The sequence below is a fragment of the Microtus oregoni genome, unplaced genomic scaffold (genome assembly GCF_018167655.1).
Source record: "Microtus oregoni isolate MIOR12 unplaced genomic scaffold, Mior012 000173F_ref0000288, whole genome shotgun sequence".
Taxonomy (NCBI): domain Eukaryota; kingdom Metazoa; phylum Chordata; class Mammalia; order Rodentia; family Cricetidae; genus Microtus; species Microtus oregoni.
The window spans coordinates 133,999-161,147 of NW_024544829.1; the positions used below are offsets into that span (position 1 = coordinate 133,999).

Here is a 27,149-nt window from a genome sequence, read left to right on the forward strand (position 1 = left end):
GGTCTAAGAAAACAATACCTCAACAACAAAATAACAGGAATTAATAACCACTGTTCAACAATAACCCTCAACATTAATGGTGTCAATCCCCCAATGAAAAGACACAGAGTAATGAATTGGATTAGAAAACAGGATCCACTGGGTGGTGGTATCACAAGCCTTCAGTCCCAGCATTTGGAAGGCAGAGGCAAGCTGATCTCTGTGAGTTCTAGGCCAGCTTGATCTACAAAGAGAGTTCCAAGATGGCCAGGGCTGTTAAAAAGAGAAACCCTGTCAAGGAAAAGAGAGACGGGGTAGGAAAGAAAAAGAAAAGAAAAGAGGATCTATCTTTTTGCTGGCTTCCAGAAACACACCTCCCCACCATTGATAAACACAACCTAAAACTAAAAGAATGGGAAAATGTATTCAAGGAAATGTAACTAAAAACCAAAAAGACATAACTATTCTAGTATTTGAAAGAATAAACCTCAAACAAAAACTAGTTGGAGGAAATAAAGAGGGGGCATAATATTCATCAAAGAAAATAATCCACTAACAAGATATTATAATCCTAAACATACACGCATGAAACACAGGGGCACCAAATTTCATAAGAGAAATATTATTCAATCTAAAACCACAGACCGACCTAAACACCATAACAGTCAGTAATTTTAATACCATACTCTCACCAATAGACAAGGTATCTGAGAAAAAAAACTAAACACAGAAATCGTGGAGTTAAATGGCATCATAACAAATAGATTTAATTTATGTTTGTGGAACATTCCATCCCAAAGCTAAATTTTTTCTGTAGCCGATGGACCTTTAGTCAAAATTGACCACATATTAGAACATCAAACTCAACAAATATAGGGAAATTGAAATAATATCCTGCTTCCTGTCTGACCACAGAGAAACAGAGCTGGATATCAACAATATAAATGTCAAACAGCACACAAATATCTGCAAACTAAACAACATGCTACCAAATTAAAATTGGGTGAAGAGAAAAATCAAGAAGGGATGTTAAAACTTTCTAGACTTGAATAAAAATATAAACATCAAAAATTGTGAGACATCTGTAAGCAGTTCTAAGACGAAAATTTATAGCACTAAATACCTACATAAAACTGATGAAATTACATGTTAATAACTTAATGATATACTGAAAGTTTTAGAAAAACAAGAACATACAACATCCAAATAGAGTACATGGGAAAAACAATATAGAAGCAAACAAACACAGTACAAAAAATTAATGAAATGAAGGAAGAGTTGGTTCTTTGGAAAAATTAATAAGACTGACAAAACTTTAGGCAAATTCACCATGACAAAGCGAGGATCCACTTTAGTGAGTGAAACAGAGTCTCATGAAATGACCACTATGAGAACGTGCCAGAAATAGCTCCAATGGGTGTTAAGAATAAAGAAAACGCCCAACATAAATTTGAAAGGTCTTATACTATGCAGTGCCTCGAATATTGAATGAATCCTTAAATTGCAGATGTGTAGGTAAAAGAGCAGAAATCTTTACATGTAAATTGTATGGGACTTTTTGTCTTGCTTCTAGCAAGAAACTTAAATGAGACCCCAGAGTGAAAGACTCCTTTTCCTACTCCTGTCCTTTTTTTAATCTTTTTTTTTCCTGTTTCAATTTCTCCCCTTTGAAATTTTGAACCTTATTCTTCATGGTTTCTAAGGGTAGAAGGTCAATGTTCTGTAAAATGGTGATACAAACCCCCCTTAGCCAGTTATCAAGAGATTCACCCTGTCTAATCTTAATTGAGGGGAGCATGAGAAGTCTGAACTGGGAGATCAGATGGTAATTATTAGAAGGAAGCCTGGAAGAAAGGATGTCCTTACTCTAAACATCAAGCTACATATAAAATAAAGCACAGAGCAGATTATTACTAAAATTAGCACCAAAACATGGAGGCCTCTGTGATGTTTTATATTAATTATCAACCTGAGAAGATCTAGAATCACCTAGGAGACAAGCCTTTAGACACATACGTGAGGGATTATCTACAGTAGATTAACCTCTAAGCATACAGGTAAGGCATCTTCTTAATTGCATTAAGTGAAGTGGAAGATTTACCGTTAGTGTCGGTAGCACTTTCCTGCAGCAGCCAAGACATGCTGCCTTTTGCCTGTTTGACTTTACATCTCTACTGGCAAGGGCATCTACACCAGCAGGTCGCAACCCCTTTGGGGTCACATATCAGATATCCTGGCCATTACAATTCATAACAGTAGCAAACTTACAGTTATGAAGTAGGAACCAAAATTATTTTATGGGGTCACCACAACATGAACTGTATTAAAGGGTCACAGCTTTGGGAAGGCTGAGAACCACTGCTCTGTAGATTTGGGGGTTCATCTACCATGTTGCTGCTGCTGCTGCTATTCTTCACTGACATTAGAACCCAGCTTCTTCAGCGTGTCAATGTGGACTGAAAACCAATGTCTCTTCAAGAACCCTCCAGACTTTCAGTGTCAGACTGGGAGCGGGGAAGCCTCTCTAGCCTTGTAGACTGAGCATCCGCTGGTGCATAGCTTCTCCAATGTGAAGAGAGCTATCATCGGACCACCCAGACCATATTACATAACAAATCCCCTTTTAATATGTATTTATTCTGTTGGCTTCTGTTCCTCTACAGAACCCTATACAGCTCTTTTATCATGAGTTACCTATCTGTATGTACAATGAGATTATTATTATAATAAACTGTTAAGGATTGAAACTATCCTGTCTGTCTTAGCTAGTCAGAAATCTCCAAGGCTAAAACATACAAAACTACAAATTTGGGGGTTTGGGTCAGTCTCACAAGGACATATTATTACTTAAATTGGTTTATAAAAAGGTCCTTGGTTATCAGCTAATACAGGGAATTAAGCTCCCATATTGAAAATTTAACATTTTTATCAGCCACAGTCAGGGATTCCAAGGTACCCATCGGTTACCTTTTACCAGGTTCCTAGTGCCCTGGTTTCCTCTTGTCTGTGGCTTTAAAAATCTCATTAGCCTGTGCTTTCTCTAAGGCGCCGGGTCACTATCTGCCTTGGAAGAAAATCCATCATTCCCACGGACTAAAGCTGTTTTATCAGTTGGGCTTACTCTCTTGCCTAGATTCTTTTTTCCTGGGTCTTGGAATTGTTTCCATTTGATCTTTGTTGTTTAAAATTCCCAAAGTCAAATTTAAAAGTTAACTTACAGTGTTGGTTTGATTTGCTACTCCCCTCATATATCTGACCTTAGATTTTTTTTTTTAAGTATAGTCAGTTTACCATCTTTTTCTTACAGTCTTACTTTTTATAAACCCTTTGTAGCTTACTCAGATTCTCCGAAGCATGTTTACCCTTTTTGGTTTGTCTTACCCTTTTTTAATAAAAAAAAATAATCTTATTTTAGGGCGAAAGTAGCACCTAATATATTTTTGTAACCTAAAAGCACTTTCTTTTTTATCCTTTCATTACGAAAAAGCACTCTTAAATTTATATACTTCTAAACATTATTGATTCCTTTTTATTTGATTTCCTCTCTTAATATTAGGAGACATAGCAAACAATTCTTACCAACCTGCTAAAAGTGAATTTAATTCAATTTACCTCTATGACATAGTACAACCTAAGGTTACCTGCCTGTGCATTTTAAAATTAGTTCTTGTCCTTGGAAGATTTCAGCAGACTTTATTTTTTAAAAGGCTCTTTCTTTCACATACTCTTCTCACGGTCTCAGAAATATCTGGGAGTTATTGAATGTTACATTTTAGCAAAACTGGCCATAATGATTAAGCTTCCAGTGGCCTTGGAGAGTGACCTATCTTGAAAGCAAGAAAAAACAGGAGAGAAAATGGAGGGCCACAAATCTTTCTGCATTCATCTTATTGTTATAGTCCTGGACACAAACAGCATTTGTGTCCCTGAAGGACTGAGTAGGATAGCCAATGGCTACACTTTCTGGAGGACCAAGAGAAGAGGAAAAGAACACGGTGTTGTATGCCAAACAGGAGACTCAGTATTTAGTCCAGGAATGGGATTAGAGTTTAAATTTTATTGCTTAAAAGTTTTTCCAAATAAATTATCTGATGACATTTGTCATGGTAACTTTTCCACAAATTTAAAATTTGTTGGTAATGTTCACATCTTGGGGCGGGAGACATACCTCACTGGTTAAGAGCTCTTGCTGCTGCTGTTCCAGAGGACCTAGGTTCAATTCTCAGCACCCACATGGTGGCTCACAACTGTCTGCAGCTCCAGTTCCAGGGTGAAGCAGTGCTGCATGCGGTACACATACATACATGTGTACAGGCAAAACATCCATCCACATAAAAGAAATTCCTTTTCCAAATTAAATAGCTCTATCTTATTAATTAAAAGGAATCGGAACTAAGCATATGTATACTCTTGTCCACTTATAAGCCAATTTGATTTACTCTCTTTTGCGGGGTCTTACAGTATAAACTTACCATATAACATTTATTTAAAGGTAGACAACATATATGCTGAATCATAGACACGAACTAGCAGCTGACCAACAGACAAAATGACACATAAATAAATACATGAAAAAATTACCATGAACGCATATAAAATAATCAACATATATTTGCATCTTTATATTTTTAAGCTGTGAGGGAAAAAGCCTAATAAGAGGAAAAGGATCACCAACCTTGACCTGAAGAGAGAATGTCAGACACAAAGTCTTGTGCTAGCCAGTATCTGGCGTCAATGTGATTCCTCCGGTGACAGTGGGCTGTGAGGTTTGGTATGTAAACTTACATCAAAGGAGGCAACCGGGTTGAGTTAGTAGGAAATGTTTTCAGGGAAGGGGCTAACTCTTAATTGTGTTTTGAACGCGCAGTATGATGTTTCAAAGCAGGAGACTGTGCTTTCCGGAGGGAGTTACTTAATAATTAACAACAGTCAACACCCCCTGTGTTTTTAACACACATTGCCACTGTAAGCCCCGAAAATTTAAACTGCCTTACAATTCTACACTTCCACTGACAGAATCTTGGAAAAATAGCTACACCTTATGTTGGTTTGTGTTTGTTTCTTCATATGCGATGAATAGTGGCGTAGAATCCTGTATGACTTTTCTCAGAATAAACTCTGTACTGATAGTCTAGTGCTTGCCAAGGGGGGTGGTGCACATTAAATGAATAAAAGTATTTTAATTAACTTTTCATGGAGAAGTTATCATTTTTACCAAGGTCTGAATTTCTCAAAAGACTACCATATCACTACAATAATATTATGACTCTTGCCACTGTGATTTGACTGATGTTGAGGAAGATTAAACTTCATATTGCAATACTTTTTATAATCACTACATGTAAAAGATTTCCCCCTACTATGGACTCACTGATGTCAAATAAAGCTGAAATACTGCTGACAGCATACCCACCATTTTACATACATAATGGATCTTGTCTTTATGAATCCTCCAATGATGGATAAAATTCAGTCTCTAATTGAAAGCTTATTCATTACAGGCACAGTGTTTCTCTCCATTATGAATTTACAGATGATGAGCAAGGATTGATTTCCGTTTGAGAGTTTTCATATAGTCATTACAAAAGATTATCTGATGATTAATATAATTTGATCTAGATAAAAGCATTATTATATCGATTACATTGAAAGGATCTGTTTACTTCTATAAATTTTCTGGTGTTCCATTAAGATAAATGCGCCCAGAAGCCTTCCCCATATTCATTATTGTGCAGTTTATTTCCACTTTGAACTCCTCCATGCTTAGTAAGTTCTGATGTGGGAGTGAATGTTTTCATTCACGCATTAGAAGGATGGCATGTTTCTCCGCAACGAAGTCTCTCATGCTTAAAAAGTCTAAATTTATTCTGAAGCCTTTCCCACACCAATACATTCATAGTGTTTCTGATCATCATGAATTTTTGCCTTGTTGAAAAAGCTTGACCACTGACTGCAATTTCCACTACACTGAAAAAAAAAAATCTCCTCTGTGAGATGCCTAAGGTTGAAAGAAAAATGTAGAGGTTTTCATCACTTTTACAGCCACAATGGACCAGTAAATCCTCAAGCACGAGTCCTCGCGTGTCAGGTGGGACTCGCATCATGACTGCGAATGTCTTTGTATTCACTTTAGGTATTTTCTTAACTCTGAGGACCCCGAGGATTCCACTTTGACTCTTGACAAAAGCCTCTCAGACGTTGATCATACATAAAAGACTTCCCATCAGAAATTCTCCTAAAACATTTGCAAAAGCTCTGGTCACATAAATTATGCTGCAATGTTCTTTCTCCTCAGGAAATTTCCAGGTATCGCAGGCACATGGCTGAGCCTTTCCTTAGTCATCGCACTCAAAAACCTTTGTCGTTAGTGGCATTATTCTTATAAGTGGTGTGATGGCTAACCTTGGTTGTCAATTTGGCTGTATCTGGAATCAGCTAAAACCCAAATTGCACGGCGCTCTTGTGAGGGATATTTCAGAATATTTGAAGCAGAAAGATACACCCTAAATCTGGCCCATACCTTCTGGTGGCAGCCCACATAAAACTACATAGAGACTGCTTTTCGCCTGCTTGCCCTCTTGCTAGCAAGTCCGTCTAGCTTGTGGATGTAGCTGGTATTAAAAATCCAACTTCTTCAGGATTCCAACCCAGACTACAAAACAGCGGCTCCCTGGGAATCCTTCAGAATTCTGGCACCAGCTTGGGACTGTAGAGAGATGAAGCCTTGTGGACTAAACAATGACTGGATTTAAGCTTTTCTGTCATGAGACAGCTATTGTTGGGCTAGCCAGACACATCCTTTAAACTGGTCTAATAAGTCCCCTTTTCATATATATATTCATTCTATTGGTTCTGTGCCTTTAGATAACCCTCAGAGATGCAAATGGTAATATCGGACATGCAACAAATTTCTGCAGAAAAGAAATGTACTAGACTCCTTTTCCCCATCAGGTTTTTTATAGTCCTTCTTTTAATTATTTTTTGGGGGGGGGTTGTGGGTTTCGAGACAGGGTTTCTCTGTAGCTTTGGTGCTGGTCCCAGAACTAGCTCTTGTAGACCAGGCTGGCCTCGAACTCCCAGAGATCCGCCTGCCTCTGCCTCCCGAGTGCTGGGATTAAAGGTGTGCACCACCACCGCCCAGCTATAGTCCTTCTTTTAAGTATGGTATTACATGTCATGTCTTCTACACAAACAAGATTCTGACCAGTTTGCCTTGGTCTTTTGAAGAATCATAGATGTACAAGTGACTTGAAAATGGTCTAAATCAGTACTCAGATGTATATACCACTCTTGGGCATATGCCCAAAGGATCTACATAGTAACACAGAGATACTTGCTCATCCATGTTTGCTGCTGCACTATGTTTAATAGTCAGAAATCCGACACAACCTGGATGTCCACCAACTGATGAATGGGACATTATTCAGCAGTTAAGAAAAAATAAAATTATGAAATTTTCAGGTAAATGGATGGAGCTAGATTTCTCTTACATGTGGGTGTTAGCTTTGAAGTTTTTGACATGTGTGCTTCAATCTGAATAACCACAGAAGATAGATAAATAGTAAAAGATCAGGAGGGAAAGGGGAATCTTTCAAGGGAGGAGAAATATGATATTAGTGTTATAAAGAGGTAAGGAGGAAATGAAAACCAGAGAATTAAATGAAGAGAGGAATATGAGATCAGGGTAGGAAAGGGATTATGGGGAGGGACAACTAATATTAAGGGCCTTTTGAAAGGCCACATGGAAACCTGCTAATGTGTAATCTTCCCAAATATATATGTATATGAAAGGAATTTAAATATACACATATATGACAGGAATTTAAATGAAGTTGGCATTTAATAAGGGAGACAACGGCACAACTGAATATATGCCACCAGGTAAAACCTCTAGTGCTAGGAATGGGCTACATCTTGTTGAGTCATTGGCCAAGGTGTTACCATGACCACCACCCCCTAACTATTGGTTGTTTTCCACAACCTGTTGGTAAGGCCCTGTTGTTGAAGACACCACTGACTTGTGTCATGGAACATGCATAAATTGAGCAGGTGTCTCACTATAAGTTTCACCCCTACTGATTAGTGTTCGTGCTGCTGGAAGGTCCTCTGCATGTTACCAGAAGAAAAATGTATTCGTCACTATCACCTAATTCTGAATCCTGTGACCTACAACCTACCTGCAAGATATGCTGGTGAAACTGTGACGGGAATGTTATGGGAGTAATAAAACACTTTTTTATTGTATTTAGGATGGAACCCATACCTAACAATGATAAAGTGACCAAGAACCTGAGACTAGATAGGTCATAAGTCTAGGGGGAAACCTACTAAATCATTCTGCTAAAGAAAAATAGCAATAAAATTACTCCTAAAATGACATATTGTTACAGCCATAGATGAGTGCATCACTCAAGTCCTCAACCCTCATCAAAGAAGCTTCTTGTGGCAATAGAGGAGGATTAATACAGACACCCACAAGTGAACTATGTATAGAGAGTGAGAAACTATGTCAGCTTCAAATCTCTCTCTTCAGGCTTCAGGGATCTATGTGAAAGAGGAAGCGGAAAGACTGTCGGAGATAACCAGAGGTTGTGGATGGCCTCTAGGAAACTGCTCAAGGCACAAAAGGGGTGATACACGTGGGAGCATGCACAAGACCTACTCAGGTTCCCACCAAACTCCCAGCACTGAGGAAGGGAAGTGCACACAAAGTCTCACCCCTAACCAAGAGGCTATTTACAATTGACGCCTGCTGGGAAAAGGAAGATAGCCTTTTCCAATGGAGTTTCACTTAGTATATCAACAAACTTCAGGAAGGACTCCAAACCCAGGAGAAGTTGGTCAACACAAAACAATTTTGTGGTGGGGGGTTGGGGGATACTTTTTGGTTTGGTTTGATTTGCTTTAATTTGGTTGGTTTGAGTTTTTAGTAATTTTTGTCTCACGGTTTTTTATTTGCTTGGATTTTAGTCTTTTGTTTGGTTTGGGTTTTTCTTTTTTAGAGAGAGAGAACATTAAGTTGGGTGGGTGTGGAGGTGGGAAGGACCTGGGAGGAGTAGGAGGAGGGGAAATTTTGATCAAAATATTTTGTGTGGGGGAAAAACAAAAACAAAAAGAACTTGGAAGTAATTGATCATTTAAAACAAAAAAAAAGATAGCTCTGTAGTATAGCTTGAAATCAAGGATTGTGATGCCTCCCAAAGTTCCTTTATTGTACAGGATTGTTTTGGCTATCCTGAGTTTTTTGCTTTTCCATATGAAGTTGAGTATTGTTCTTTCTAAGTCTGTGAAGAATTTTGCTGGGATTTGATGGGGATTGCATTGAATCTGTAGAATGCTTTTGATAAGATTGCCATTTTTACTGTGTTAATTTTGCCTACCCAAGAGCATGGGAGATCCTTCCAATTCCTGGCGTCTTCTTCAATTTCTTTCTTCAAAGATTTAAAGTTCTTGTCATACAGGTCTCCACTTGTTTGGTTAGAGTTACTCCAACATATTTTTTGTTATTTGCGGCTATTGTGAAGGGGGATGTTTCTCTGATTGCTTTCTCAGCCCATTTATCATCTGTACAAAGGAGGGACAAACTCTCCTACAACAGAGCTACAGTAATGAAAACAGCCTGGTGAAAACAGACAGGAGGACCAAAAGAATCAAATTGAAGACCCGGATATCAATCCACACACCTACGAACACCTGATTTTTGACAAAGAATATAAAATGGAAAAAAGAAAGCATGTTCAACAAATGGTGCTGGCAAAACTGGATATCAACATGTAGAAGAATGAAAATAGGCCCATATCTATCACCATGCATATAACTCAAGTTCAAATGGATCAAAGACCTCAACATAAAACCAACCACACTGAACCTTATGGAAGAGAAAGTGGGAAGTACACTTGAATGCATTGGCACAGGAGACCACTTCCTAAATAGAACCCCAGTAGCACAAAAACTGAGAGCAACAATTAATAAATGGGACCTCCTGAAACTGAGAAGCTTCTGTAAAGCAAAGGGCATGGTCAACAAGACAAAATGTCAGCCTACAGAATGGGAAAAGATCTTTACCAACCCTACATCAGACAGAGGGCTGATCTCCAAAATATACAAAGAACTCAAGAAATTGGATACCAAAAGAACACATAATCCAATAAAAATGTGGTATAAACCTAAACAGAGAACTCTCAACAGACAAATTTAGAATGACTGAAAGACACTTAAAGAAATGCTCAACATCCTTAGTCATCAGAGAAATGCAAATCAAAACAATTCTGAGGTTCCATCTTACACCTGTCAGTATGATCAAAATCAAAAACACTGATGACAACTTATGCTGGAGAGGATGTGGGGTAAAGGGAACACCCCTCCATTGCTGGTGGGAGTGCAAACTGGTACAGCCCTTTTGGATATCAGTATGGTGATGTCTCAGAAAATTAGGAAACAACCTTCCTCAAGATCCAGCAATACCACTTTTGGGTATATACGCAAAGGATGCTTAATCATACCACAAGACCATGTGCTCAACTATGTTCATAGCAGCATTGTTTGTCATAGCCAGAACCTGGAAACAATATAAATGTCCCTCAACCAAAGAATGGATAAAGAAAAGGTGGTGCATTTACACATTGGAGTACTACTCAGAGGAAAAAAAAACAATGGCATCTCGAAATTTGCAGGCAAATGGATGGATCTAGAAAACATCATATTGACTGAGGTACCCAGACCCAGAAAGACAAATATAGTATGTACTCACTCATAAGTGGCTTTTAGACATAAAGTAAAGAAAAGACTGCCTACAAATCACAATCCCAGAAAAGCTAGACAACAATGAGGACCCTAAGAAACACACACATAGATCTAATCTACATGGGAAATAGTAAAAGACAAGATCTCCTGAGTAAATTGGGAGTGTGGGGACCATGGGAGAGAGTGGAAAGGAAATGGGGAGGAAGGGAGGGGAGCAGAGAAAAATATATAGCTCAATAAAACAATGAAAAATAAATCTTGAAAAAACAAAAACAAAAAAGATATGTGGTTTAAACAAAAATTCTGAGGAAACTCTAAAAAAATCCTTTCAATATTTTACTGGAAATGTGTTTTCTTAGTATTTCAATAAAAGTCTGTGTCTGGGAAAGGCGGAAGTGGAGGCCAGAGCCTGGGACACCGCCAGGAGGGAAAGGAGCGGAGTCTGTAGGAGCCCCTGCCCAAGTAACGCTGCCGCTCCGGAGCCGCCTTGAAGGCCTCCATCCCCTTAAGTGCCTCTTTGCATAGCACCGGCCCTACCCCCATGCTCATTGGTACTGCTACCTAGCATCATCGGGCCATGGCTGGTCGGGGAGGTGCAGCACGACCCAATGGACCAGCTGCTGGCAACAAGATCTGTCAGTTTAAGTTGGTCCTCTTGGGGAAGTCTGCAGTGGGCAAATCCAGCCTTGTTCTCTGCTTTGTCAAGGGACAATTCCACGAGTATCAGGAGAGCACATTGGAGCGGCTTTCCTCACACAGACTGTCTGCTTAGACGATACAACGGTCAAGTTTGAGATCTGGGACACAGCTGGACAGGAGCGATATCACAGCCTGGCCCCCATGTACTATCGGGGGGGCTCAAGCAGCCATTGTGGTCTATGACATCACCAACACAGATATATTTGCACGGGCTAAGAACTGGGTGAAGGAGTTACAGAGGCAGGCCAGCCCCAACATCGTCATTGCACTCGCAGGTAACAAGGCAGACCTGGCCAGCAAGAGAGCGTGGAGTTTCAGGAAGCACAAGCCTATGCGGATGACAACAGTTTGCTGTTCATGGAGACATCAGCGAAAACTGCAATGAACGTGAATGAAATTTTCATGGCAATAGCTAAGAAGCTTCCCAAGAACGAGCCCCAGAATGTAGCTGGTGCTCCAGGCCGGAACAGAGGTGTGGATCTGCAGGAAAGCAGTCCAGCCAGCCGAAGCCAGTGCTGCAGCAACTGAGCCCCCTTGCCTGCCACTGCCCCCACTCCTCCACCAGAATGACCCGACTGGAATCCACTCTAACCAATCCGCACTTAACGACTCAAGCCACCACTGGGGGCAGGGCAGGGGTCCATCATGAATTCTTTGCATAACTTTGATCCTAGGCCGAAGGGAGTTATTCCACCTGCACCTTTCTGTACGAATACTAATTCAATTTCAAGTCTTAAGTCACTTTTTAAATATATATGATCTTCTGCTCTTCCCAGTCCCCTTTCTGCTGCTCTCTCTCTCTTGCTCTTTGCTGGTAGTAGCTACGCTCCTGAGCCCCTGGTCTGTGGGGACAGAGGTTGGAGCAGTTACCCTTTCTTTCCTTCTTGCTGGAGAGCAGACTCAGCAAGAGCACCCACATCCTACCTTGCTGGGAGTGGTCTTGGTCCCAGGACAGTGGATAGGCCCTGGGCTGGGGAAGGGACAGGCGGCACTTCCCTCAGCTGGCTGTCCTCAGGCTGCAGCCCCTCCCCATCTGACTCCCAACTGGGAGAGAAACCGCAGCATTACTTAAGCATCATTTGTGACAGCCACACACCATGGCCCAGGACCCCTCCACCCTTGGTCACCCTGACCTCTGGCTCTGAGCCCTGTTCTGACCAAATCACGATAATGAGTATTTGGGGGGGGGGGGCAAGGGGAGGAGTGGGAGGGGATGGAACCAACTTTTTCTGTATTTTGTATTGTATGTTTTCTTCAACATGTAACCAATCAGTATCTTGTCAATATAGTCAGCAGATCGATCGACCTCAAAAAAAAAGTCTGTGTCTGTTTTTAGAAACATCCTGAGTCACCTTGGTCATTATAGATATTATTTTATCATTAATTTGGTTTCTACAAGTTCATTGCTAATATATATTATTTATTTACATATTTAATGTAATATATATTAGCGATAAATTTGTAGAATAAAGTAATATAATTTTATATAATATATTAAATATATACTTTATACTCATATATTTGTATATTAATTATATAATATTATATAATATATGTAATTTCTGTGCCAATGTGAATAAGAAAGCAAGTAAAGTGTTATTTATGATTTATATTATCTGATGCATTTTATAATTATATCAAATGCCTTTGGGTAGTGACTTAAACATCAGTGAACATTACACTAATTAACAAAGGTTATGAGAAGAAAGCGGGTGGTGGTGACACACGCCTTTAATCCCAGCACTTGGGGGGCGGAGGCAGGTGGATCTCTGTGAGTATGAGACCAGCCTGGTCTACAAGAGCTAGTTCCAGGACAGGCAGCAAAGCTACACAGAAAAACCCTGTCTCAAAAAACAAGAAAACAAAACAAAACAAACAAAAAAGGTTATGAGAAGATACAAGGAGAAAGCCTGAATAACCTCAGTGCACAAAGTTGGGGTATAAGTGAGTTTCCACCGCATAGTTCTCAAAGGTAAATTACTGGGAAAGAACACATAATTTTAGATGTTAATTACACATTTCTGAATAGCTTCCAGGAAAAGAATTAATATGTATTAAAAAAACAATGGAAAAATAATAGTAGAAAAGAATGTAATGGTTTACATTTTCCAAATAAAGAATTTATAAACAAGTCTAATTATAAATGCTTTAGTCCCTAAATATACTTTTCTGAGTTCCTTAGAAAAAGGAATTTGGCACAAAAAAATGCTATGTGAAAATAATTGTAATAGACTGTTGTGATAATAACAAGTCTTGAATGACGTCTATTACTTAAAATTGTGTGTGTTTGTATGCATGTATGTGATGATTGAATTGGATGATTGAGGGGAAGCGGACACAAACAGCCATCCCTAACCCAGAAACTATCTCCAGATAACCACTCCCAAAGGAAAACTTCGCTTTCTCCGGTGGAGTCTAATTGGGCATATAGACCACACTTAAGGGCAGACCCCATGTCTAATAGTAGATAACCAACACAAAACAAATTTAATGATATTTTTAAGGTTTTTTTTTTTTGTTGTTGTTGTTGTTGTTTTCTTTGTTTTGGGTTTTTTTTTTTTTGACTCATAGTGCATTCTCTGGGCATTTTTTTCTTTACAGGTATTTTGCATATATATTATGGCTTTCTGTTTTGTGTTTTTATGGGATTTCTTTTTTATTTATTTTTTATATGTATTGGTATTTTGCCTGTTTGTATGCTATGTTACGGTGAAATATTAAAGTTACAGACAGTTGTGAGCTGCCATGTGGGTGCTGGGAATTGAACCCAGGTCCTCTGGAAGAGCAGTCAGTGCTCTTACCCACTGAGCCATCTCTCCAGCCCCTTTTATGGGATTTCTGAGTATGTAAATGTATGTGGCTCTGTCTCTATGTTTGTTTATCATACCATGTCTCTCTTCTTTCTGTTCGTTTTGTCCTATTCTGATTTGTTCCTTTTTATTTTGTCTTATTTTTTAGATGCTTGCTTGTTTTCTAAAGAGAGAACGAGAGAGAGAGTTTGTGAATTTGGATGGGTGAGCAGATGGGGAGGGTCTGAGAGATGCTGGGGGAGGGAAACCAGAATCGGAATATATTGTATGAAAACAAATCTATTTTCAATTAAAAAAGAAAAATTCCTTCCATATTTTCAGACGTTTTCTGGTCATAAAATTAAATCTAGACATGTTATATGTTTGAGTCTGTGATTACTTTTCTGAATTCACCTACACATTTATTAAAAATTAATGTTTCATTTTTCTCAAATTAAGTGGGTCATAGGTTTTAATTTTCATAGTGAGAACACTAATGGTCTTTAATCATATTACAAATATCTGAGGATGAATGGATAGAAGATAGATAGATAGATAGATAGATAGATAGATAGATAGATAGATAGATGATTTATTTATTTCATGGACATATGGAAGATGGAGTCTGTTTTATAAAATGTCTAGTAAGATAGAAAAATTGCATCCCAACTTTGTGCATTGAGGTTCTGCTTGCAGGTTTCTTCTCTTCGCGTCTTCTGGTAACCTTTACTTACTAGTAGAGTGTTCACTGATATTTATTTAAAGCACTGCCCAAATGCATTTGATATAGCTATCGAGTATTAAACTGGGCAAGGTAATGCACTCCTTTAGTTCCAGCACTTGGGATGCACAGGCAGGCAGATTTCTGAATTTGAGGTCAGCCTGGTGTACAGAACTAGTTTCAGGACAGGTAGAGCTACACAAAGAAACTCTGTCTAGAAAAATCTAAATAAATAAATAATGTGAACAGTAAATAAGCATAGCACTTTGCCTCCTTCATTCATGTTAACACTAAAAAGTGTGTGTGTGTGTGCAATGAACTCATGGAAACCAAAATTAATGATAGAATAGTATTTATAGTGACTAAAATGTGAAATATATGTGTCAATTAACAATATGTACAGGACTTCTATAGTAATACCCCCCACGAAATCTTCATATAGAAATGAAAGGAGAACATAGTAAATGAAGTAACATACTGGGTTACAGATTAGAAGTGCTGAATAAGTAAATAAATATTAATTTTATGTAAATTTATACACAGTTTGAGTGAAATTTCTATCAAAAGTCAAGCAAGATGGTTTTTATATATTGACAATATTTTTCCAAAATATGCAAAAAGATAAAAGGATAGAATAATAGGATAATTTGGGGAAAGAAGAAAAATAGACTGAGAGAAATTATTCTACTTTGAGTAAACACAGAACAATGGCATAGGATGGAGGACATAGACATAGCTTCACATCAATAAAGCCAATTGATTTTTGACAAACTGTAAAACCAAGGCAATAGAAAATATCCTTAAATAAAACTGTGTTGTGGTTTATCGGCCAACTATAGCTCTAACTTCCCCCCAAGCTAAGGGAAAAACAAACCTCAACCTAAACTTCATACCTCAAACAAAACTTGAGACGAGATCCTGTGCTGTCTCCTATAGGCATCTGTGCTTGTGTACTTGGTCCCCAGTTGGTGGCGCTATTTGGGAAGGTTAGGGAACCTTTAGGAGGTGGATGGACCTTTGCTTAATGGCTGACAAGCATTATAATTAAAACTGGAAGACTTCTGGAAGATAAGAGGAAAAATTCTTCCTACCCTCGATATTGTTGAAGAGCTCTTAGAAATGACATAAAACACCCATCTTTCGCTTGTTTTTATGTGTTCGTTTGAGTCACAGTCTCGCCATGTAGCTAGTCTTGAATTTACACTTCTCTAATCTCACCTCTTGAATACCGGAATTATAAACTACAATCCTTTAAAAATAATCAACAAATTGGACTTCCACGAGATTCAAATTTTTGCTTTGCAAAAGACTCTACTATAAGAATAAAAAGAGGGGGCTGAAGAGATTGCTCGGCAGTTAGTGCTTGCTGCTCTTCCAGCTGAATCAGGTTGGTTCCCATCACCCATTGAGCCATCTGTGAATACGGCTTCAAGGGACCAGAAATCCTCTTCCAGCACCCATAGGCACCTTCACACACAAGAAAGGAAGGAAGGAAGGAAGGAAGGAAGGAAGGAAGGAAGGAAGGAAGGAAGGAAGGAAGGAAGGAAGGAAGGAAGGAAGGAAGGAAGGAAGGAAGGAGAAGGGAAGGGAAAGGAAGGGAAAGAAAGAAAGAAAGAAGGAAGGGATGGAGGGAGGGACGGAGGGAGGAAGGGAAGGGAAGGAAGAAAGAAAATAGTTTTTTAAATGAGGCTAGGATAAGCTATAAACAGAAAAATGGAAACCACATATCTGACAACTCATTAATAAACTGGAAAAAAGTCAATATTCAACCTTAAAGATTAATTAGCTCATTACTTCTTTGTATGTGTGTATATGTGTGTGCATGTAAGCATGGCAAATGTGTGTAGTATATGTGTTCATTAGTGTGTAGGAACATACATCCATGCGCTCACAGAAGCCAACAATGCCAGGTGCTTCCTGCAAAGTCTTTCAGTAAACCTACAGACAGGAAGATCCAGCAATCCTCCTGTCTCCATCTGAATAACAGATGTGCATAGCTACATACAGCTTTTTACATGTGTGCTAGAGATTTTAACTCAAATTATCATGCTTGCATGGCAGTGCTCTTACCAAGATCCAGCATATTTTATAAAAGCAATAAAACAATCCAATTAGAAAATGGATAAAATAAACATTTTATTAGAAATGAGATATGGGTGTGAAATTATCTCACAAAAATATTCAATATGGTTAACCATCAGATAAATATCCATTAAAATCATGGTGAACTATTGCTACACACTATTGCTAAAACTTCCGACTACAGATACCACCAAAGAGTTGTGGAAACTGGACCACTCCTGTGTGGTTAATGAATGTAAAATGGAAAGATCTGTAGTTTCCTTGTAAAACTAACACACACTAGAAGACCCAGAAAATTGCACTGTTGGACATTTAACTCAAAGGAATGGAAATCTGTTTACACACAGAAACGTTAAAAAAAGGAAAAGAAAAGAAATTAGGGGCTAGAGACGGGCCAGCAGTTGGAATCTATTGAGTTCAGTTCCCAGCACCCACACCAGGTGGCACACAACCACCTATATAACTCTAGCTCCAGGGAGTCCATCCAGAAGCCAGCACATAGGCGGCGTCCACGCAGAGGGACAAACCCACAGACACTTTGAGGGAAAGTTAGAAAGACAGGCTTGCTTAGGGACGAACATCTGGACAACAGAGTCCTACCCCGCCCCTCAGGCTCCCACCTCCTCATTTCTCGTCTGAGTCCCACAGAAGGAGCCTGAAAGCCGGCTAGCTGTCTTTGGTAAAGTCTTTACCTGCATTGGAGTCTTTTGTCTTTCCTGAACAGTCAGTCCTTTGCCTGTTCCGCAAAGTGGGCTCAGTTAACACCGGGATCCGTGTTACAACATGAACAAGCATAAACAAAAATGAATGTTAATTTTTTTGAAGATTGACTCAGAGTTAGATTTTTGATAAGTAAATCAGATGCAAAAAATTACATATGCTCTTAGCTCTTGTCAAATGATCAAAACAAGAATCTTTGATCAAGGAAAGATAGAAAGATCATGTTAACAATGTACCTCTCACAGAACGGAAAGAATGTGAAGTATTAAGCAAAAGAGTGTGACTCAAAAATATTTTCCACATGAATATCATCCTATTAATGCAAGAAGAGCTGTGTGTGTACTTAAAATGCTATATGAAAGGTGGCATAAAAACCTTAGCCAGTGGCTCAAGGCAGTGAAAATTAGCAAATGATTACTTAACTTCTATAGCATTTAATAGTGTTTCAATATTTAATGATATATAAACTATTCCTGTAATGAGGATGTATAATGTGTCTGTGAATGACAAAAAAATAAGTGAATTTATCAAGCAAAAATTCCTTTCAAGTCTCTGCTTTTAGCAGTGTGGTAGATACATTCATTCATTCATCAAACAATCATTTATTGAAAATACAAAATGGACTAGGCATTGTTCTTCACGCTGAGGATTCAACAATGAATAAAACAGACAACAGTCCATGTTCCTAAAGAAGCCTCCATTCTAATAGGGCAAAAAGAGCATAATTAAAGGAAATAGTGGTGAGGAGGAAAAACATAAGAGAATAAATTTGGGAGTAATAATTTGGAGACCATCAAGAGATATCCAGCTGGAGAAGGGAGGGGGCAGTGGGAGAGGAGTGTAAAAGTCAGAGTCTGGGTCATGACTGAAGATACAGACACGAAAGCAGATACTCTCTAAAATGGCACCTCAGCCCTCCTTTCCCGAGTCTGATCACGTCCCACTGCAGACGCTTTACAGAGGAAGTGCTGAGGAAAAACAGGCAGCTGACAGAGGAGGTTGCTATGCAACAGATGAGGGAAGTCATCCAGCCTGGCAGAATTGATGTTGGCCCTTGGGACTAAATGCTGCAGTCCTTCCTAGCATTAGCCCTCTTTCATATGCAGGCTCCTTGCAGGAGCTGACGCCAGGATAAATGGGAAAGGCGCTCAAAGCTGCCTTGGATTTGGGAAACGTATGCGTTTCGTTTGAGTCACTTCGTATCTGGGTGTCATTTTTTTCTGCGTTTGTTCCTTCAGCCATCTTGGAAACACAGCAGGTTCCATGTCCTTGGACAGGACCCACTTTCTGTGATTCTTATTTTGTGTAGGGAGTAAACCAGGCTCAGAGAAATCCACTAAAGTGACTATGTTCTCAGGGGCTCAAGGAGCCACGGACAGATGGACGAGCCAGTAAAGTCTAAAGCCCAGCCCAGCTTCAGTCTGCAAGAACAGGACAGACACACCTGACCGCTCTGGCTGCTCCAGCAAGCACCAACTCCTGGGGTCTCACTCCTGGGAAGTGCCTGACAGTAGGAGCACAGCGGGAACCTGAAGGGTTCCTGCACATACTACGGCCTTCTAGAACACAGGCCTTGTCCACTTGCAACGCATATTGGGAAGAGGAAAGCTTTTCATTCCGCTGGAAAATTCAGGAGTGCCTCAGTTCTCAGACCAGCACGAATACTATATAGATTCTGCTGTCGGGAAAATCCAGGCCCCACATGAATGTTTGTTGTTTGGATAAAGTCTCGGAGTTGTACTGCTTGGTCTGGAACTCGTGGCTTTCCTAAATCACGAGTGCTGAAATTAACAGTGTGCACCACCGTGCTGTGGCAAATCTTGCCTTTTCTGTTTTTTACCAGCTCAGTGCCCCGGCTGAGACAGTGGGTTTAAGATTTAGCTACCTGCTGTAAAATGAGGATGTTGCCCCCCACCCCCGCATCCCTCTCCTAGGGCTGCCATTCGAGATAAACAAGCTCGGTGCGGGGGCGGAGGGCTGTGATCGCGGGGCGGGGGGCTGTGATCGCCGGGCGGGGGGGGGGGGGGGGTGATCCCGTGGCCCTCGGCCTTTCCCGGGTCTGACCCACCCCTCAGGAAACGTTTCCATGGCAAAACTGCAAAAAGGGCAAGATTGAAAAGCTAATTTCCTGAGGAAATCTATAGATCGCCACTGGCTTCGCTGCCTCCTGTAAAGCATCCCCCCACCCCCACCCAAGCCGTTAATGTTCGTGCGTTTCGAAGCGGGTGAACTCAGCGGAGGCCCTAGGCTCGTGTCGAAATAAGAGACCCCCCGCAGAGGCCGCCCTAGGAGGCCCTGAGCGACGGGTGGGCGGCAGTGGCGGACCTGGCTAGAGAGTCCTCGGGGAAAAAGGGAGGGACTGAGGAGAGACGCATTGCGGAGAAAGGTAGGGGGCTGGTGTGCTGGGCCAGGGGGTGGGACCAAAAGGCGCTGCGCATCTGTTGGAGGGGTGGGTGCGTAAGAAAAAGGGGAGGAACCTCCTCCGTCCACTGTCAACCTGGTTGGCGGTGGGAGAGTCGGCTGGCAAAGAGGCGGGATCTCCTCCAAGTGCACATGCGCGACAGGGCTTCGGGATGAAGCTTTTGTTGGGAAAGCAAGCGGGACTCTTATTTGGACAGCTCTCTGGTGCGCAGGCGCAAGCCGTCCTGAGGCGGTGGGTGGTATATTAGGCGAAGAGGCGGGGTCGCTCGAGCTGCCGCGCTGGCATTTTCTCCTGGACACGGAGAGAGTGCGGAGTGCGGAGTGCGGCTGCCGAGAGCCGAGCCCAGCAGTCCTGATCCTCTGAGTCGTGAAGAAGGAAGGCAGCGAGGGGGCCGGGGTTAGAGCCTGAGGCAAGGTGAGATGAACCCCCAGAGCGGGCATCTGCCCCCTGGTGCGGCGCCCCTCCCCCATCCTTTTATCCCAATCCCGTTACCCTGGATTTAGAAACCCCCTCCTGCTCGAGCCCCGATTCATGCCCCTCTCCCGATCCCTTTTTATTTAGATCCCCGTTCCTTCTCTGAATCTTTATCCAATCCCTTCGCGGAATCCTCAGATTTCCCGACCTTGATCCGTTACACGACGCCTTTTGATTCCAAACCGTAATTCAACTTCCCAGAAGCGAATTTTTCCCCTTCCTCCCCCCCGCCCCCCGAAAAATACCGCATTCGGAGCTCTTAACGGATTCCGGAACGCGGATTTGAAGCGTTTTCGCTGTCGGCGTCTGGAAATTTTAGATTGTCCATCGGGACGGCCGTTTACTTTTCCCGCTCCAGTTAGGCCTGTTTCTCCCCGTACCCCGCACCTCCCCCGCCCCCAGAATCAAACCACGCACGCACACACAATTTGGTCCTGCGTATTTTCCTTCTGTAGTATAATGCCTAGTTCCTCTCCCACACCCCTCTAGGCTCTGCTCTTGCCACCGAGACTAGAGCTATGGCTCAGAATCCGGACGGCGGTGCAGGCCTCCGCGGCTTCCAGGTGAGATTCCCCGGTCCCCATTCCTCCATTTTCCCTGCTGACAGATGACGCCCACCCCCGGCCCCTTAGGTGGCGCAAATGCCAGGATCTGATTTTTGCCCTTCTTCCGGCCTAGACTCCGTTGGCTCTCAAATTTCTAGCGTTTATCGAATGGGGGGGAGGGGCGTCCCTTTTCAGCCATCGGTCCCTGCTTAGAGAAAGGGGAGACCCTGTTAGTCAGGGCATTCTGCCCAGAGAATGCGGGTTGGGTAAGGAACCATTTTTTTTCCATAACCCTGACGCGTGTAGAGACGTCTATCGCCCCATCCCCCAACCTCTCGCCTCCACCCTCCCCTTCTCCACGCAGCGAGACTCCCCCTCCACCCTCTCTGCTTATCCTCCTCCATTCCTTCCCAGGTCTCGAGCTCCCCACCGCAAGCCTAAGCAGTCCGGCTCTAAACACGCATGGGGTTCAGTGGTCGCACCACGCTCCTCACAAGCCCCTGCTGCCCTCACCTTGCCCTGCCCCCTCTACCCTTAACCAAGTTTTGTTCCCGCCCCGCCCCCTTTGACCCTCCTCTGCCCCCAGATCGGTGAACTGTGACTCTTGTCTACAGTTCCCCTGCTGCGTGTGCCCCTCCTTCTGATCTGGCTTAGAAAGCCCAGAGGTTGAAATGTCCCCCTCCTGTATTTGCAGGCTGAGGCCCCTGTCGAAGATGGCACCTTGCTTGTGCAGACCTTGATGGAAGCCATCCAGATCTCCGAGGCTCCACCCACCAACCAGGCCATGGCAGCTGCCAGTGGGCAGAATGCTAGTCCCCAGAGTTCACAGCCCCCAACTGCCAATGAGGTGGCTGATACTGAGGTTTCAACAGCTGCTGCTAGGCCTAAGACAGGCTTTAAAGCTCAGAATACCAAGGGTCCAAATGATTTCTCTCAGACACGTCATGCCAAGGAGATGCCCAAGAACCAGTCTAAGGCAGCCTTTAAGTCACAGAATGGCACCGCTAAAGGTCCAAATGCTGCCTCTGAGTTTTCCCAGGCAGCAAGCACAGGCAAATCAGCAGCTAAAAAGTCTGAAATGGCCTTTAAGGCCCAGAATACTAAGGCAGGCCCCAGTGCGGCGTACAATTTCTCTCAGTCTCCCAGTGCCAATGAGATGGCCAACAACCAGCCTAAGAAAGCTACTAAGGCTTGGAATGGTACCACTAAGGTCTCTGCAGCTGATGCCCAGATCCAGAATGTAAACCAGGCCAAGATGGCTGACATAGGGACCAGCCCAGGTATCTCTGAAACTGATGGCGCAGCTGCACAGACCTCAGCAGATGGCTCCCAGGCTCAGAATGTGGAGTCCCGGACTATAATTCGGGGCAAGAGGACCCGCAAGGTGAGATCCCTGCTAGCTTCACTCTGCTCTGGGTGCTCGCCTTTCTTTGAAGTACCTTTGCGCCAAACAAAATAAAGGGCATATATACCTGTATTTGGGCTAAGCTGTAGGGGCTGTTGAAGGTAAATGCTTATTCCTGACCCCTGATTGGCTACAGATTGATGGTGAGTCTATACAAGGACACAGATCATACGGATCACCATACCCCCTGTACATTTTGACAGTACGCACCATGGGTGAGGTCTTAAGAGAGGCAGGCTCACACTGAGTTATCATTGGATCTTGAAGAGTCCCACATTTGCTAGAGAAAACACAGTCAAGGAGAAATGAGACTCAAATTCAGGGTGGGAGCAGTGGTCACATAGGAAAGGAGATGCTCTGGGCCCCCCTTTATGGTTGTCCTTGATCTGGTTTGGAGGTGAAAGACAATGAAAAAGAAACATAAAATGACCCCTCAGTAGCTAGGTTAGCTACTGGGAGGACTCAGGATTAATAGTGAAGCTGGAATTCTCTTTTCTCTTACAATGCAGATTAACAACTTGAATGTGGAGGAGAACAGCAGTGGGGATCAAAGACGGGCCTCACTGGCTTCAGGGAACTGGAGGTCTGCTCCAGTTCAAGTGACCACTCAGAACCCACCTGGCGCACCCCAGAATGTGCTGTGGCAGACCCCACTGGCTTGGCAGAACCCGTCAGGCTGGCAAAACCAGACAACCAGGCAGACCCCACCAGCACGTCAGAGTCCCCCAGCTAGGCAGACAGCATCAGCTTGGCAGAACCCAGTTACATGGCAGAATCCAGTGATCTGGCCTAACCCAGTGATCTGGCAGAATCCAGTGATCTGGCCAAATCCCATTGTCTGGCCTGGTCCAATTGTCTGGCCAAACCCAATGGCCTGGCAGAATACAGCTGGATGGCAGTCCCCACCCACCTGGCAGGCTCCCCCAAGCTGGCAGAACCCTCAAGATTGGCAAGGCCCTCCAGATTGGCAGTTACCCCATGACTGGTCACTGCCTCCTGACTGGGCAGTTCCCACTGATTGGCCTTTTCCACCTGACTGGATCCCTGCCGACTGGCCAATTCCACCTGACTGGCAGAACTTACGACCCTCGCCCAATCTGAGATCCTCCCCCAACTCTCGTGCCTCACAGAACCAGGGTCCACCACAGCCCCGAGATGTGGCCCTTCTTCAGGAAAGAGTAAGCACTGCACTCTCGTCTTTTGCTGTTATCCTTCCCTTTGTAATGAGCCAAGTTTGCTGCAAGCATAATTTTAATTATTTCTTTCTCCCCAGGCAAATAAGTTGGTCAAGTACCTGATGCTTAAAGACTACACGAAGGTGCCCATCAAGCGCTCAGGTAGGTCCTGCCCATCCCTGAGTTCTTAGGGCGTCCATCCCTTCCCTTCCATAGCTGATGCTTCTGTCTGTACCTTTGAAGATCCTGACTCAGCTACCCTCACCAGGGCTGGCAAAGGGACTGCTACTCGGTACTCCCACTCAGTCCCAGGGCTTCCCCTTGTCTCCTACAGAAATGCTGAGGGATATCATCCGAGAATACACTGATGTTTATCCAGAAATCATCGAACGCGCCTGCTTTGTCCTGGAGAAGGTAAAAAGTCAAATCTAAGAGACTGGAATGATGGGGAAAGTCAGTTTTATGAGATTCCTACCTGAAAGTTTAGGGCAAGGCTTAACGGGGCTGTGACTGCCTGCCTATGTGAAGATTATGCTAACTGCTGTAATTTCATAATCTGTTTTCTTGCCCCTGTAGAAGTTTGGAATTCAGCTGAAGGAAATTGACAAAGAAGAGCACCTGTATATTCTCATCAGTACTCCTGAGTCTCTGGCTGGCATACTGGGAACGTAAGATGGGAAAGGAGGTGGAATATGGCCTTTCTCAGTGATGCTTTTTTCCTAAGAATTTCAGTATTCATTCACATAGAAGGTCATGGGCAGAGTGGGGGCATAATGATCTCCCCTGAGGAATAGTGGAAAAGCTAAATTGGCAAGCTTGCTGGGGTTTTCATGCAAATGGCTGCTGGCTATATGTGTGTGTGTGTGTACATATATATATATATATATATATATATATATATATATATATATATATATTCTTTCTGTCCTCTAGGACCAAAGATACACCCAAGCTTGGCCTCCTCTTGGTGATTCTGGGCATTATCTTCATGAATGGCAACCGTGCCAGTGAGGGTGAGTGGCTGGACTTGCAGCTGGGGATTACTACAACCTGATTCTCACGCTCACTTTCTGTGCCTTATCTCTCCTCTTGCCTCCTGTTACAGCTGTCCTTTGGGATGCACTGCGCAAGATGGGACTGCGTCCTGGGTATGATTAGGCTCTTTCATCTTCTGTCTGAATTATCCTTTGGCAGCAGAGGGTGGTTCCAGGATTGCATTACATGATGGTCTTGTGGCAGCAGGGGGGTGGGGGGAGTGCTTTGGGGAAGTTTACATTATTTGAATAGATGGGAAAACAGTCTTGAATTCTGATTGTTGTTTCCTTTTTTTACCATCAGGGTCAGACACCCCCTCCTTGGTGATCTGAGAAAACTTCTTACTTACGAGTTTGTGAAGCAAAAGTAAGTGATTGCACTGGCCTAGGAATCCTTAAAGGATAGATACCCTGACTATGTTTAGAAGTGAGTCTGGAGTATAAATGAGTTCTGTTTGAATTAAAGAGTTTCAAAATCCAGATTTATGAGGTATTTTTTCATAGACTGCCCATAAACGCAGACTTTTTTTTCCCACTTCAGATACCTGGACTACAGACGAGTGCCCAACAGCAACCCTCCTGAGTATGAGTTCCTCTGGGGCCTCCGTTCCTACCATGAGACTAGCAAGATGAAAGTGCTGAGATTCATTGCAGAGGTAATGGAGGAACTGATAATAGGTTAATTGGGTTCTGTCCCCAGAACCCGTGTAAAAAAGCCACATGTGGTAGTGTACGTTTGCAGTCCAGTCCTGGGGAGATGGAGAGCCTACTTGTCGAGAAACACTGACTCAAATAAGGTGGACGGTACCTAAGGAACATCACTCAAGGTTGACTTCTGGCCTCCATGCATGCACACGTATGTGCACACACACATACAGGAACACACACAAGAAGCTAGCTTAGCAATTTAAAATACGTGGTAGTCATTAACTTATAAGACATTCTGCTGCCTAATAGATATCTAGAACTTACTCATTGTATCTAACAAAACTTCATGCCCTTTAATGAATATGTCCCTGTTCCTCATCCCACTTGAGCCCCTGGCAATCAGCATTCTAATCTACTCCTATGTTCCTCATCGCAGGTTCAGAAGAGAGACCCTCGTGACTGGACCGCACAGTTCATGGAAGCTGCAGATGAAGCCTTGGATGCTCTGGATGCTGCTGCTGCTGAGGCAGAGGCCCGCGCTGAAGCACGAACCCGCATGGGAATCGGAGATGAGGCTGTGTCTGGGCCCTGGAGCTGGGATGATATCGAGTTTGAGCTGCTGACCTGGGATGAGGAAGGAGATTTTGGAGATCCTTGGTCCAGAATCCCCTTTACCTTCTGGGCCCGATACCACCAGAATGCCCGCTCCAGATTTCCTCAGGCCTTTACTGGCCCCATTATCAGCCCCAGTGGTACAGCTACTGCCAACTTCGCCACCAACTTCGGTGCCATTGGCTTCTTCTGGGTTGAGTAAAATGTCCAGTAAGTAAATCACTCTGAATTAGGCAAATGGGATTCTTGGGGGAGTACATGGTCAGTGAGGATTGTAGTCACATTCCTGATCTAGTAGTGATATACAAGCCATGGTGGAGAAAAAAGAAGTACAAAGAACTGCTATTTATTTGGTGTATATGATCCTTATTATTTGGTACAGCTTATTGAATTATTTCCCCCTTTTCTTCTATTCACAGATCCTGCTCATCATTTGCAGTAGTTTTCCCTCTGAGTAAGGCTGAAGCCTCAGACTCCTTCAGAACCCAGCTATCTAGAGAGCCACATCCTGTTGACTGAGTGGCATGCAAGATAAATTTATTTGCTATTCTGTCTATTACTTTTTTTTCTTGTGTGTTGTCAAGTTTTGGTATCAGAAATAAATGTTGAAATTGCAAAGTGAATTAAATGTGCTCCTTTTTTGTGTGTATATCCAGAGAGAGGGATCAACCTATTTATTGGCTCTAACCTGAAGGGCAGATCAGCTTTCAATATATGGAAATGTGGGTAGATGCAACTAACGGATTGGGAACTGAAGAAGGGAATGAGTGAATACAAGTGTGTATTTGATCTAAGGACTGGTGTAATTGTTTATTCAGTAAATATTGCATAAATAATGCGTGTGATGGGCAGTGCTGCTGTGTAAGAAATGCAGTGGAAGGTGTGGTGGTCAAAACAATTCCATTTAAGAAGACAGAAGGAATAAAACACCCAGTGGTGGTGAGAGTGGAGGCTAGAAGATGATGTCAGAGGTTTAGGATTCCAGGATGTTGTTTATTATGTCCGTGTGGAAAGCGGCATAACTCTAGGGAAAAGGTGAGCATAGGAATAACCCCGTGGGCCAGGTACCAGAGTCTCTGATGTAAGAATACCCATAGCCAC

The 27,149-nt window shown here is 42.5% G+C and overlaps 1 protein-coding gene and 1 pseudogene across 2 annotated transcripts; both read left to right on the forward strand.

Annotated features, from left to right (window-relative positions):
• Positions 1-11,205: 11,205 nt before the first annotated feature.
• Positions 11,206-11,972, forward strand: LOC121445311 (annotated as a pseudogene).
• An 8,343-nt stretch (positions 11,973-20,315) lies between these two features.
• Positions 20,316-26,668, forward strand: LOC121445310 (melanoma-associated antigen D1). Of its 2 annotated transcripts, none has more exons than XM_041647373.1 (13): positions 20,316-20,569; positions 21,119-21,192; positions 21,869-22,558; positions 23,089-23,757; positions 23,853-23,916; positions 24,089-24,168; positions 24,331-24,422; positions 24,688-24,767; positions 24,860-24,902; positions 25,093-25,155; positions 25,330-25,444; positions 25,873-26,258; positions 26,468-26,668. In XM_041647373.1, the coding sequence occupies exons 2-12, from the start codon at positions 21,148-21,150 to the stop codon at positions 26,248-26,250; spliced, it is 2,319 nt and encodes a 772-aa protein (XP_041503307.1). In that variant the 5' UTR covers positions 20,316-20,569; positions 21,119-21,147; the 3' UTR covers positions 26,251-26,258; positions 26,468-26,668. The 2 variants fall into 2 exon arrangements, with proteins under 2 accessions (XP_041503307.1, XP_041503308.1); XM_041647374.1 differs by having other exon boundaries at positions 20,317-20,569; positions 21,869-22,021.
• The last annotated feature ends 481 nt before the right edge of the window (positions 26,669-27,149 follow it).

What these genes read in the sequence shown, in the direction of transcription:
- LOC121445310 (XM_041647373.1), top strand. Translation starts at nt 21,148, where the DNA reads ATGGCTCAGAATCCGGACGGCGGTGCAGGCCTCCGCGGCTTCCAG. An exon ending in GGGGCAAGAGGACCCGCAAG is followed by an intron (nt 22,559 to 23,088) that starts GTGAGATCCCTG and finishes CTTACAATGCAG; the next exon opens with ATTAACAACTTGAATGTGGA. An exon ending in GGTGCCCATCAAGCGCTCAG is followed by an intron (nt 23,917 to 24,088) that starts GTAGGTCCTGCC and finishes TGTCTCCTACAG; the next exon opens with AAATGCTGAGGGATATCATC.